The sequence below is a fragment of the Aquarana catesbeiana genome, linkage group LG13 (assembly GCF_042186555.1).
Source record: "Aquarana catesbeiana isolate 2022-GZ linkage group LG13, ASM4218655v1, whole genome shotgun sequence".
Lineage (NCBI taxonomy): Eukaryota > Metazoa > Chordata > Amphibia > Anura > Ranidae > Aquarana > Aquarana catesbeiana.
In genome coordinates this window covers 48045902-48060747 of record NC_133336.1, presented here as the reverse complement: position 1 = coordinate 48060747, position 14846 = coordinate 48045902, and the positions used below count along the sequence as shown (strand labels likewise).

General features: G+C 41.4%; 1 protein-coding gene across 1 annotated transcript in view; it reads left to right on the top strand.

Moving 5' to 3' along the window:
* Positions 1–14846, top strand: part of NID2 (nidogen 2) — a 119906-nt gene that overhangs the window by 67939 nt on the left and 37121 nt on the right. Inside the window, 2 exon segments of the mRNA XM_073609210.1 lie at positions 3617–3757; positions 14671–14796. Coding sequence (XP_073465311.1) covers positions 3617–3757; positions 14671–14796 — 267 coding nt within the window.

Below are 14846 nucleotides of genomic sequence, written 5' to 3'. Positions count from 1 at the left end.
TTCCTCCCATTAACACCAATGATAGGGCACTATTTTTTACACTGATATAAATGACTGGGTACTATTCCTCCCACTGACTCCAATGATGAGGCACTATTCCTCCCACTGACTCCAATGATGGGGCACTATTCCTCCCACTGACTCCAATGATGGGGCGCTATTCCACCCACTGACTCCAATGATGGGGCGCTATTCCTCCCACTGACTCCAATGATGGGGCACTATTCCTCCCACTAATACCATTGATGGGGAACTATTCCTCTGCCTAATGGCACAGGGGTTATGTCATTTTTTTAATCCCCATGACCACCAAGCTTGAGACATAGTCTATTCCCACTAAAGCTGGGGCATTTTCTACTCCCACTGGCCACAGCACGGCCCCCATGAATTCTGAAGGACAGTAAACTGGCCCTTTGTTTTAATAAGTTTGGCGACCCTGTTCTGGCGGCAACAGCTCTACCTAGATCTTGACAAATGCATTCTCCAATGAACAACTGGAGAAAAGGACTTTTCCGTTGACTACAAAAATCTTTTTATTTGTACTCGCCGTAAAACCCTTTTTTTCAAGTCCACTGTGAGGCTCAGAAAGTCATATACTGTTGGGTTATACTGCTGCCTACAGAAGGGTTGTACAAAGAAAATGATAGTATCTGACTTCCTTTGTCCTTTAATAGATGAGAAATATGAAAGGATTTTTGTACTCGCCGTAAAATCCTTTTCTTGGAATCCACTAAGGGACACATGAAGTCATATACTGTTGGGTTATACTGCTGCCTAAAGGACTGGACACTAGCAAAAAAATGACAGTATCTGACTTCCTGTGTCCCTCAATAGACTAAAGAAAAAAAGGATATTTTGTACTCATTGTAAAATCCATTTCTTGGAGTCCACTGAGGGACACAGGAAGTCAAATGTGGTCTTTTTTTTTGTGCTAGTGCCTAATCCTCTTGTAGCAGGCAGTATAACCATACAGTATATGACTTTTTGTGTCCCTCAATGTACAAGAAGAAAATCCTTATGAATAGGGTATAAAGACTGCTCCATATTAATTGAACTCTCTGTATTGGCCTTGGTGACCTGTTAGATTCCAGGAAACATTTTTGTAGAGAAGGGTGGGAGGAGAAGGGCAGTATTTGGCTACGTTGCTGTATTTCGCAGTTACACAAGTTATTCATGTGCGGTATATTGTACACACCGGCTGCTTTTCCTCCTCTTACATGCTGTTTTTCAACCTTACATATTTTTTCTCATTGCTCCATTCTCTGCTTTCTGCGTGGACAGTTTAATCCCGTCTTGTATCGCTGTGTAAACGGCCATTGTCTGCGTGTCTGGTGCTGTATAAATACTGCAGTGTGTCTAAAGACACTTTATAAAGACGGTGCTGTGTTCATGTATTCATAATCACTCCTCTCCTCATTTCATCTCAGGGGAAATAATTATTTGATCCCCTGCAGATTTTGTAAGTTTGCCCACTTACAAAGAAATGAAGGGTCTATCATTTTTTATCATGGGTGTATTTTAAATGATAGAATATCAACCAAAAATCCAGAATAAACACATGGTACAAATGTTATAAATTGAGTTGCAATTCAGTGAGTAAAATAAGTATTTGATCCCCAAGGAAAGATGGCTTAGCACTTGGTGGAGAAACCCTTGTTGGCAAGCACAGAGGTAAGATGTTTCTTGTAGTTGGTGACCAGGTGTGCACACATCTCAGGAGGGATTTTGGTCCACTCTTTACAGATCTTCTCTAAATCTTTAAGGTTTCTTGGCTGTCGCTTGGAAACGCAAAGTTTTAGCTCTCTCCATGAATTTTCTATAGATTTAAGGTGACTGTCTAGGCCACTCCATGACCTTAATGTACTTCTTCTTAAGTCACTCCTTTATTGCCTTGGCGGTATGTTTTCGATCATTGTCATGCTGGAAGACCCATCCATGTCCCATCTTCAGTGTTCTAGCAGAGGGAAGAAGGTTCTCATCCAAGATTTTACAATACATGGCCCTGTCCATTGGCTCCTCAATGCGACAAAGTCGGCCTGTACCTTTTTAGGAGCGAAACCGACCCAAAGCATAATGCTTCACACCTCCTTGTTTGACTGTAGGGATGGTGTTTTTGGGGTCACAGTCAGCATTTTTCTTCCTCCAAACACGGCGAGTCGAGTTAATGCCAAAGAGCTAAATTTTTGTCTGATTTGACCACAGCACTTTCTCGCAATTCTTCTCTGAATCATTTAGATGTTCATTGGCAAACTTCAGTTGGGCCTGTACATGTGCCTTCTTGAGGAGCGGGACCCTGCGGGCGCTTCAGAATTTCAATCCATGGCGGCGTATTGTGTTACCAATAATTAGTTTGGTGACTGTGGTCGAAATTGCCTTGAGATCATTCACAAGTGGCTCCACTGTAGTTCTGGGCTGATCCCTCACTTTTCTCATGATCATCCTTACCCCATGAGGTGAAATCTTTCATGGAGCTCCAGACCGTGGGTGATTGATGGTTATTTTGTATTTCTTCCATTTGTGAATAATCACTCCAAGGGCTGTCTCCTTTTCACCAAACTTCTTGCTGATGGTCGTGTAGCCCAATCCAGCCTTATGCAGGTCTAAAAGTCTTGTCCCTGCCAGCTCTTTGGTCTTGCCCACGATGGTGAGGTTTGAATGGAAGAAAGCGATTCTGTGGACCGGTGTCTTTTATACACATAGCGAGTTGTCTTAGGAGCACCTTAAATTGCCAGGACTAATCTGTGTACCACATGACCACACACACTGTAGCCAGTCTGTTGGAGCCAGAATTATTGTTGGTTGGTCAGGGATCAAATACTTATTGTACTCACTGAACTGCAACTCAATTTATAACATTTGTGTTATTTTTCTGGATTTTTGGTTGATATTCTGTCTTTATCATTTAAAATACACCTATGATAACAATTATAGACCTTCATTTCTTTGTAAGTGGGCAAACCTCCAAAATCTGCAGGGGATCAAATATTTTGTTTCCCCACTGTATATTATAAATTCAATTTTTCCAATGTTTCCATGCTTTGTGTTTGTAGAGAAATTGCTTTGAAAACACCGCCCCTTGCATTTCTAGCTGTGGCCATCTTGAGTAAGGGCAGATGAGTCGTGTTACATTTACTTCCTGAAGTCCACCTGCCCTTAGCTCAAGCATGCAGGCAAGAGAGTGTGTTTAGCTGAGAAAACCCCTCTTCCCGTCCTCCCAGATGAAAGAAAAAAGAAACACCCATGAAGACTCCTAGGATTTTTGACTTTTTTTTTTTTAATGCTAGCGCTAGTATAATTCGTTTCCACTTAGTAGATGACAAATACACAGTTTGGGGCAATGCTAGTCTGGTGGAACAGGCAAGTTGGAGTACAAAAATGTGATCGGTTTTGTGTACTAACATAATTTTCATTCCATTCTATTGTATTTGTGATGTATAATCCCCTGTTCTACCACATAGCCCAGAGGCTTAATTTCCACCAATGGGAACATAGACCAAAATAAAAACCTGGCAGAGGTACTAATCCTCCACCATAAAAAAAAAAGCTTTGGTTTTTACCATTTTAAGTGTAACACTGCTGATGTTTCATGTCCTCACTTGTTTTTTCTTTCCTCCAGTGGGCAGCTCATTTGGGAACCCTTGTGAGGACGACACACACAGCTGTGATCTGACAACATCTCAATGTGTCCCACGTGGAGATGGAGTCTTTACATGTGAATGTTTCCCCGGATACACCAGAAGTGGACAGAGCTGTATTGGTAAGAGCTCATTACTTTTATAGCTTTCTTGCTGAAATTTGTCTTCTGTTTAGGAAATCGTCCTACAATTAATGATGTTATGATTCAGCTGCAAATACTTTAGAGCTTGTCTCCTCTATTAAAACGAGGGCAGACTACAGTAAAAATATCCATACTGATGAAATAAGCCTGCTAACCATGACTTGAAGTGCTTATAAACCCTTACAAATACCCAGTGACATGACTGGCCTCTGGTGATGCACAGAAATAAAACAAATCCTCCTACATAAGTTGTACCTGGTTATCGGCAGTCTTTTCTTCTCTACATGCGTGCAAAGTGCAGAATTTACACAGGATCTCTCAGCTCTGAAAAGCAGGGGGTGGAGAGCTGAAGTTACATCAGTGAGAGCTGATTGGAGGGAAGGGGCACCCCCCCCCCCTTCACACAGCACCAATGAACTGAGCTGAGGCTGTCAATCACAAACTGTGCCCTCCTCTGTCACCTTTTTTTCTCTTGGTGTCAGGAAAACTTGTCAGAAGTGATTCATGCTTTTGGGAACTAAGCAGCAGAGAGAAATTACACTTACTGCTCTGGACTGAGACAAGTACATGCTATAGAAGAATATGCTTTGTTCATATTTCATGTATGAGCTTTACAACCACTTTTAAAGTGAATCCTTGGCCAGATTATGGACTTTCAATTATACCCATATTCATAATAAACAGTAAATGAGATTTAAAACAAGCCCTCACTGACTTCTGTAGTCACATGCACTGTGGAGCAATTTGTTCTTTATTCATAGCAATTCATTCACAACAGAAGCACACATATTCTTAGCAGCTCAGCTGACCTTGCCCCCCCCCAGCATCGACCAAGCAAGTTTGTTCACCACCCTCCCTTCCCAACTCTAATTTAGCAGATCAGCTCACTCTGCTTCCCCTCCCAGCATTGACTCTGCAACCTTGCATACCCTACTGTCCTTTCCCAGCATTGACTGGTCATCTTAGATGACTCTGATCCCCCTTCTAGCTTTCCAGCTTTAAAATCTATAATGGAGACAAATAACAGAATCTCTGGTAGGGGTGAGCATGGTGCACTTAGCTGCTAAAATAATGACTTTAGTTCTTCTGCTCTGAACTTTGAGGATAAATTGCACCACAGTGCCTACAACTACATAGGTCAGTAAGGGCTTGTTTTAAAGCTCAATTGCTCTGCAGTAAGTAAGAATATTCATAGCTTGGCCACTTGTTCATTTTAAGTTTGAAACTTTATGATATAATTCTGATACCGGGCAAAACTTTCCCACTCCCAAGCAAGCACATCAGATGCAGATATCATTAAAAGGGGATTTTTCAAATTATTTAACTCCTAGCGCAGCTTTTTACAGGACTTTAGAATTTTGGTGTAATCGCACTATATGCTGCTGCTTATTTGTATTTTTTGTTAGCGCGGTTCTCTCCATCTATACATCAGATGCAGCCCTTTGCGTGCCTCTGTGTTTGAGGCACTTTCTCTCCTGCCGATATAAGACATTATTTCTTCCACTGACACCAATGAGGGGGCATTATTCCTTCCACTGACACCAACCATGAGACCTCATTGCTCCCACTGACACCAATGATGGGGTATTATTCCTCCCACTGACCCCGACAAGCACTATTCCTTCCACTATTATGAATGATGGGGCACTATTCCTCCCACTGACACCAATAATGGGGCACTATTCCTCCTGACCACAGGCATTGTGTAATTTTCTACCCCCAATGGCCACCCAGCTTGGGACATTGTTTACTCCCACCAATGCCAGGGCATTTTCTACTCCTACTGGCCACAGTCTGGCCCTCCTAAAGTCTGAAGGGCAATAAACTGGCCCTTTGTTTAGAAAGTTTGGAGACCTTTTATCTAGACTGTTAAAATGCACACTCACTCGCTACATGTCAGGTTAGGCTCATACCTGGACTAATAAAACTATGTCAAAGTGCTTGTTAATGCTTGTGGTCACTTGTTAGTCATTGGCCCATCACACATTTTACTGTGTTTGTCTTTGGTATTTCTTTTTATTACAGTTTGGGAATTTTGGTCTTTACTGCTAAAAGGAGTTAAAATACCAGAAGACTCCTACAAAGAAAGTTACTGATAACTGTTTAAGTTATACGGGATATCTAAACATTTCCTCTTCTATCTAAAATTTTGACTTTGAAAACAATATACACTATATTGCCGAAAGTATTGTGACGCCTGCCTTTACACGCACATGAACTTTAATGGCATCCAGGCTTAGTCCCTAGGGTTCAATATTGAGTTGGCCCACCATTTGCAGCTATGACAGCTTCATCTCTTCTGGGAAGGCTGTCCACAAGGTTTAGGAGTGTGTCTATGGGAATGTTTGACCATTCTTCCAGAAGCGCATTTGTGAGCTCAGGCTCTGATGTTGGACGAAAAGGCCTGGCTCGCAGTCTCCGCTCTAATTCATCCCAAAGGTGTTCTATCGGGTTGAGGTCAGGACTCTGTGCAGGCCAGTCAAGTTCCTCCACCTCAAACTCGCTCATCCATGTCTTTATGGACCTTGCTTTGTGCACTGGTCCAAATCATTTGGTGGAGGGGGGATCATGGTGTGGGGTTGTTTTTCATTGGTTGGGTTTGGCCCTTTTAGATGCAGTGAAAGGAACTCTTAAGGCGTCAGCATACCAAGACATTTTGGACAATTTCATGCTCCCAACTTTGACTGCGCACCAGTGCACAAAGCAAGGTCCATAAAGACATGGATGAGCGAGTTTGGGGTGGAGGAACTTGACTGTCCTGACCTCAACCCGATAGAACTTTGGGATGAATTAGAGCAGAGACTGCGAGCCAGACCTTCTCATCCACATCAATGCCTGACCTCACAAATGCATTTCTGGAAGAATGGTCAAACATTCCCATAGAGACACTCCTAAACCTTGTGGACAGCCTATCCAGAAGAGTTGAAGCTGTTATAGCTGCAAAGGGTGGGCCAACTCAATATTAAACCCTACGGACGAAGATTGGGATGCCATTAAAGTTCATGTGCATGTAAAGGCAGGCGTCCCAATACTTTTGGTAATATAGTGTATCTTTGGCTTTTCTGATGAATCCAAATATTTTTAAGAAAATGCGTTTTCTGGTCGGAATGATGGCAAATCCTTTTAATTTGACATTTTCTTATTTACACATTTCCATCTTTGGTTTCATAGAAAGAAGTAGGGTGTGATAACCCAAGTTTGCTTATAGCGGATCCTATCTTGGCAGGAATAATGCTCACTATTTTGTCATCTTCTAATTATTAAACCGCTGATGTTTGCATGTGGTTGACGGCCTTGAATGTGGTTCTTTGTCCCAGTTTGCAGTGAACTGAATGAAAAGTACAGACTGTGATAATTGGAACCTCAAAAGTGGACAATGCAAACAAGTTCATTGCAGAGCAGAAAAAAAAAAAACGATTTTCACATTCAGGAACCATCATAGGGACAAGATAGGAGAGGGACTAGGCCAAATCCTTCTTTAACAATGTATGTCTCCACACTTTTATATAATAGTGAAGCATTCTCCACTCAGGGATTTTTGTTTATTACATATCTTTGTCAGAGCACAAGGATCAGGGTTTTATGCCCCCCCAGAAGCTGTCCTATCCCCTGCTCCTCTCAGTGGAGCCTAAGGTGTGTCAGCTTACAGACATAGATTCCGGCAGAAGAAAGGTCCGCCTCTCTTGGACCCTTGGAGCCTGACACTGGGGTGACTTTTCTGCACTTAAAGGGAGAGAATACGACTGAATAACTACACACACTTATCCCTGATGAATAAGGCTGCTGTGGTTTAGTAGCTTAAAGTGTTACTAAACCCTCAACAGTAAAATCAGTCTGTATATGCACTAAAGCATGCTTGTTATACTGACTCTGGAACCCGAGGGGTTAATCCTCTGAATTGTGTAAAAAGGCTGTTTAATCCTGTCTTCTCCTTCTTCCACAGTCCCCTTATAATTTCCTGATAACACAGAGCCTATGGAGTCAGACTGCACATGCTCAGTTTGGTGTTAATTGCTAGAGCTTTTTTTTTGCATGTGATCAGCACAGGGCCAATCAGCAATTTCCAGGGTCAGGGTTCATGCATCCTGATAGGGCAGTCAGAAAACTCCTCCTACAAGTCTTAACCAGTGCTTGGCTGGACACTGCGAGAAATCACAAGACTGCTATATACTGCTGATAAGAAAAGGTTTTTAGCAGTTGATATTTACTAAAATAATTGCATTTCTGTGTACTGTGGGAGACCCGATATATTGAATGCAGGGTGCTGGGTTTAGTAACCCTTTAAGGACATAGAAGTACATATTTACAAATTTCCCATTTCTGACTAATTCTTGTTAAATTTCTGTCAACAGACATTTGTTTTTTAATTCGTGGCCAGACGCATTTCTTTTTTTCTCCCCCTCCTATCCCAGTAAAAGCCAAACACAACTATTCACAGCAAAATTTCAGAATTTATTTTTTTGTTTAGATAAAAGAAATATGGAACCCACATATAAATGTATTTAGCCCTCATGCACACAGGCTGTTAAAAAAACGTTATGAAAACGCCAGTATCTTTGCAGTGATTTTTTTAAACTTTTTTCAGCGTTTTTCAGCGTTTTTGCAATAGCGTTTTTAGCGTTTTTGAGCGTTTTTCCGCGTTAGCGTTTTTTAGCGTTTTTTTTTTTTTCAAATTTTTTTTTTTTTTTTCAATGGATCAAAAACGCTAAAAAACGTTGGTGAATGACGTTTTTGAGCGTTTTTCAGCGTTAGAGCGTTTTTACAGCTGAAAAACGTCTCTCAGAACCCACTGGTCCTGGTTTTTTTTTTTTACAGCTTAAAAACGCCTATGCCACTTGCAGCTCAAAAACGCCTAGATGGGCATGAAGCCATAGACTAACATAGACAGGCCTTTTTAAGCTGCAAAAAAAGCTCAAAAAAGCAGCTGTAAAAACGTCCGTGTGCATGAGGACTTAATGTTTATCATGTGCAGCCAACAAGTGGTGCTGTTTTCTACTTCTGCTGAATACTTTGGCTGTGAATCGCCATGTTAATTAATATTCTGATATTTAGGTCTATTTATAACCCACACAGCTGAATAATTCAGAGGAACAAACCCCCCCCCCCCCCCCCTTTACTCTTCTAGCTATTATTATTACAGGTACTATTGATAGGTGCTATTGACATGAAATTTTCACCACATGTCAGTAACAACCCATGCAATACATACAAAGAAACCAAAACAAATAAGTTCAGAAATAAAGTTATGTGTATTAAAATGAAGTGACACAGGGAAAAAGTAATGAAAACATGAAGAAAGGGAGGTGTAAAAAGGCATGGAAAGCCAAGACACCAGCTGAAATCTGAGTAATTAGAAGGCAGTCCTGTCCCTTGTCAGTGCAAATTAATATCAGCTGGTTCAGTCTCAACTTATGGCCTATAAAATGGTGTCTCATTACCAAGGTGTCACACAAGAAACCTCTCATAGTGGGTAAAAGCAAAGAGCTCCCTAAAAATCTTTGCAACCTTATTGTTGCAAAACATTCTGATGGCATTGGTTACAGAGGGATTTCTAAACTTCTGAATGTTCCAGTGAGAACTGTTGGGGTCATAATCCAGTAGTGGAAAGAACATAATTTCACCACAAACCGGCCATGACCAGGTGCTCCTCGCAAGATTTCTGACAGAGGAGTGAAGAGAATTATTAGAAGAGTTGTCCAAGAGCCAAGGACCACTTGGGAAAGCTTCAGAAAGACCTGGAACCAGCAGGTACAATTGTTTCAAACAAAACAATAATTAATGCACTCAACCGCCATGGCCTGTATGCATGCTCACCATGCAAGACTCCATTGCTGAAGAAAAAGCATGTTGAAGCTCATTGATAGTTTGCTACACAACTTTTAGACAAGCTGGGAGAATATAGTCTGGTCAGATGAGACCACAATTGAACTCTTTTGATGCCATAATACACACCATGTTTGGAGGTCAAATGGCACATCACCCCAAAAACAGCCCCATACGAACAGTGAAGTTTGGAGGTGGGAACATCATGGTGTGTGGCTGTTTTTAAGCATACGGCACTGGCACACTTCATATCATTGAAGGAAGGACGAATGGAAAAATGTACCAGTACATTTTTGATAAAAATCTGCCGCAATCTACCAGGATGTTGAAGATGAAACGAGGGTGGACATTTCAGCAAGACAATCATCCCAAATACAAAGCCAAAGAAACTCTCGATTGATTACAAAGAAAGAAAATGAAGCTGCTAGAATGGCCCAGCCAATGACCTGACTTGACTCCAATAGAAAATCTATGGAGAGAACTAAAGATCAGAGTTCATATAAGAGGCCCGTGGAACCATCAAGATTTGAAGACTGTGTGGAAGAATGGGCCAAAATCACACCTGAGCAATGCATGGGAGTAGTTTCTCCATACAGGGGGTGTCTTGAAGCGGTCATTACCAACAAAGGATTTTGTACCAAGTATTAAATACATTTTAGTTGGCGTATTCTATACTTTTCCCCTGTGTCATTTCATTTAATACACATAACTTCATTTCTGAACTTCTTTGTTTTGGTGTTCCAAGTATGTATGGATTACATGGGTTGTTATTGACATGTGGTGACAATTTCATGTCAATAGCACCTTTTAGAAATATGTTGACGTGTTTAATACTTATTTTACCTGCTGTATATTACATTGTCAATATACACAGTGTATACACATTGTACATTCACATCAGGTCCCTGCCCTCAAGGAGCTTACAATCAAAATGCGCACAACCATATTTAAAGACATGCTGGTAGGTTAATCAGCTCCTGTCTAAATTGGCCCTATTATGTGTATGTATGACTGTGAGTTAGGGACCTTAGATTGTAAGCTCCTTGAGGGCAGGGACTAATGTGAATGTACAATGTATATGTAAAGCACTGCGTAAATTGACGGCGCTATATAAGTACCTGAAATAATAATAATATATGCCAATTACATAGACTTCTTGATAATGTCTGTGTGATTAAAATATATAGACTCTCTGCACTCTCTAAATATGTCAAACTCCAACAATGCAATTGATAGCTAGAGAGCAAATTGACCAGTGATTTGGTAATGTTTTTTTTTTTTTGTTTTTTTTTGTTTTTTTTAATATTCGTGTGAGGTGAGTTAATGACAGGTTCACTTTAATTATAGTAGAATGAGCGACAAATAGATGGAGACGCTTTAAAGGTGTCTTAAGAGGCATCAAAGTGTGAAAATCAAAGAGACCCTCCACATAATTTGCTTTGTTTTCCCACTTCCTGTGTTAAGAAGGTTGCCGGGTCATATACAGGTTCCTTTCAACTGGAAAATAAGTGCCCCGGGACCCGGGAAAAGCACAAATTGCTGTCAGCAGACAGACACAGGACATGTCACTGTCTGCAGCCCAGCTGACTTGTCTTTGGCGTTAATGCATAGAAGCTGCAGAAAGATGTCTGTGTTCCTCCTGCAATCAATCAGATTTCTTCTGCCATTTTCCAGAGCAGCCTCCTGAAATCCAGTTCACAGTTGCATCTACTATAATCAGTATCCTCCATCATGCTGCTTTGTTAATGGTCAGGAATTGTTTCTCTAATTAATAATTAGATGCATTTATTGTTGAACCTTCTTCTTTAGAACTCTTTGTAAAATGTCCTTCCTTTAATCTCTGGTACTTAGAGAATAATTGAGGGTTGTAAACCCCTTTAAAAACTATTTGAATGTTTATGTGCTGTATATTAATTTATAGTTACTCATTTAAAATGTATAATTACGTTGTTAAAAATATTTCCCAGTCGCACTAAAAATTTGCTATAGACACAAAGGACATGGCCAGCCCAAGCATATCTTCTAATAGCCATCCCGGGACCGACTCTGTGCACCAGGAGCCTCACCCTGGAACTACCTATGGCTGTCCATTTGACATATTCTGGAGCCTAGGAGTCCTTTCCGTTCCATACACAAACCAATCAAACAACATACTGCCCAATTGGGCAGAATCAAAGTTTTGCTTTAGGCCCTATTCACCCCTGAGTGTTTTGTAGCTCTGAAACTTTATCAACAAACAAAATCCCATGAAATCAAATTGTGTCTATTCACATATGAGCATTAAGGTGCCTGCATCTTGATGTCTGGCGCTACAGGAGCTACTTTTAGATTTGGGTGTTTTTGGCCCCGTAGACTTGGGAATGCCTGGAAACACTCAAGTTAGTTTTTAGAGCAGTTTTTTAAGGTATTCTTTAACCTGTAAGAACTGCTTTTCTCCCCCAGTGCTTTCCATTAGCTAAAACCAAAAATGGCCGAAACTTGAATACGTGTGTAAAACGTTTGAAACACGCTTTTAAAATACTTGCACATGTACTCAAAAATGCTGAAATAAAAATGCCTGAAAATTGCTCTGCTCAAGTGTGAATGTAGCAGAAATGACAGGAAGACATACTTGTCTTTTACATGTAATTACTCAAAAAGGGGGAACTGGATGGGACTTTAGTGGTACCAAATTGACTAATGAAAGAAAATGTTGTAAGATCTACACTTTATTGACAAAGATTAAAAATTACCAAAGTCTGACTTCGTTATAGAGGGTGGCTATGTTTATTCTCCATGGACCCGCTGTACTGTCTACAGGGCCGGACTGGGAATGAAAACCAGACCTGGAACTAATTTCATACCAGCCCCATATCATTATACCAGACCAACAGCATAACGTCATTTTCTTGTTCATAAAAGGGAAAACCATGCATTTTAAAACACATTTAAAGAGTGTATTATATATGCAGACGTGGTACAGGAGATGTCAGAGGCTGTGTGGTCATGGTATAGGAGGTGGTCATGGGCTGTGCGGATATGGTACAGGAAGTGGTCATAGGCTGTGCAGACACGCTACATGAGAAGATGTCAGAGGCTTCCGACATGGTACAGGAGAGCAATAACAGGAGGTGGTCAGAGGCTGCGTAGGTGTCTGGTCATAGCAAAACGCTATGTGTGGCAGAAAACTAACACTGCACATTACTCTGAACACACCATCCCCACCGTGAAACATGGTGGTGGCAACATCATGTTGTGGGAATGTTTTTCTTCAGCAGGGACAGGGAAGATGGTCAGAGTTGATGGGAAGATGGATGGAGCCAAATACAGGGCAATCTTAGAAGAAAACCTGTTATGCCGCGTACACACAAAAGGATTTTCCGACAACAAATGTTCGATGGTAGCTAGTTGTCAGAAATTCCGACCGTGTGTAGGCTCCATCGGACATTTTCTGTAGGAATTTCCGACAAACAAAATTTGAGACCTGGATCTCAAATTTTCTGACAACAAAACCCGTTGTCGGAAAGTCCGATCGTGTGTACACAATTCCAACGCACAAAATTCCACGCATGCTCAGAATCAAGCAGAAGAGCTGCACTGGCTATTGAACTTCATTTTTCTCGGCTCGTCGTACGTCTTGTACCTCACCGCGTTCTTGACGTTCAGAATTTCCGACAACATTTGTGTGACCGTGTGTATGCAAGACAAGTTTGAGCCAACATCTGTCGGAAATGAATCCAGGATTTTGTTGTCGGAAAATCCTATCGTGTGTACAGGGCATTAAAGTCTGCAAAGGCCTTGAGACTGGGGTGGAGGTTCACCTTTTCAGCAGGACAACGACCCTAAAAATACAGACAGAGCTACAATGGGATGGTTTAGTTTAAAGCATATTCATGTGTTAGAATGGCCCAGTCAAAGTCCAGACCTAAATCCAATTAAGAATCTGTGGCACAGCTTGAAAATTGCTGTTCACAGGCGCTCTCCATCCAATCTAACAGAGCTTGAGCTATTTTGCAAGGAAGAATGGGCAAAAATGTTACTCTCTAGATGTGCAAAGCTGGCAGCGAAAGGTGGTTCTACAAAGTATTAATACAAAGGCATGCCACCCTTTAAGATATTTATTTGTAAAGCATTTTGAAAACCATTTATCATTTTCCTTCCACTTCACAATTACGTGCCACTTTGTGTTGGTCTATCTCATAGAATCCCAATAAAATCCATTTATGTTTTTAGTTGTAACATGAAAAAATGTGGAAAATTTCGAGGGGTGTGAATACTTTTTCAAGGCACTGTATGGATAAATGATTGTGGAATGAATCATTTTGGTTTCCATTATTTCTTATGGGAAAATTTGCTTTGATATACGAGTGCTTTGGATTACAAGCATGTTTCTGGAACGAACTCTGCAATCCAAGGTTTTACTGTAATGGCCATGTTGCATATACTGATCTGAAGCTTGGTTCATTTGGTGGAACAAAATGGCTCCCAGTACGTTCCTCTGACCTCCACATGCAAAGGAATATCACCAGCACACCAATGATATCTCAAACGGGCCCCAAAGATTTAATGCGTGGTCACATGGTACATACAAAGGCAACGTTTCAAAGCCACACAGGGCCCTTTCTTTAGGCAAGTGGTTCTGAAATGTTGCCTTTGTATGTACCATGTGACCACATAATAAAGCTTTGGACCCATTTGAGGAATCCTTGGTGTGCTGGTGACATTTCTTCTCATTGAGTATCCACAGTTCCAAGCCTGGGGGTCACTGCGGCAGGCATCAATACTGAACAGCCATCTTTAGGAACATGTGTGCGTTGGGAATATTGTGATCCGACCTCCACATAACCCATGCCTCTGCACGGTTCTCTGTATGAGAATTGCCCAGGCCTTCCTTGAAGCATCTTCAGTGGACACCTGGATAATGTCATCAATGGAATAATCTCAACAACGGCCAGTCGCTGACATTTTCCACGACCCATTTAGTTAAACACTGCGAGGTTTATGGCTGGATTTCACATACACGGTTGAGGTCATGTAACTGGCAGCTGTGTGATGCACAATTGTAATTCCATGACTTCTCTCTCCCACAGACATTGATGAATGTGCGGAGCGCATATGTGACCCAGATGCTACGTGCACCAACGTCCCAGGATCCTACTCCTGTCAGTGTAACCCCGGCTTCATCGTCGTTGGCTTCCAGTGCACGCAGGCCCCAGGTAACGGAAAGTGCTCACATGCAGCCCCCATGAGCATACCATTATCTGGA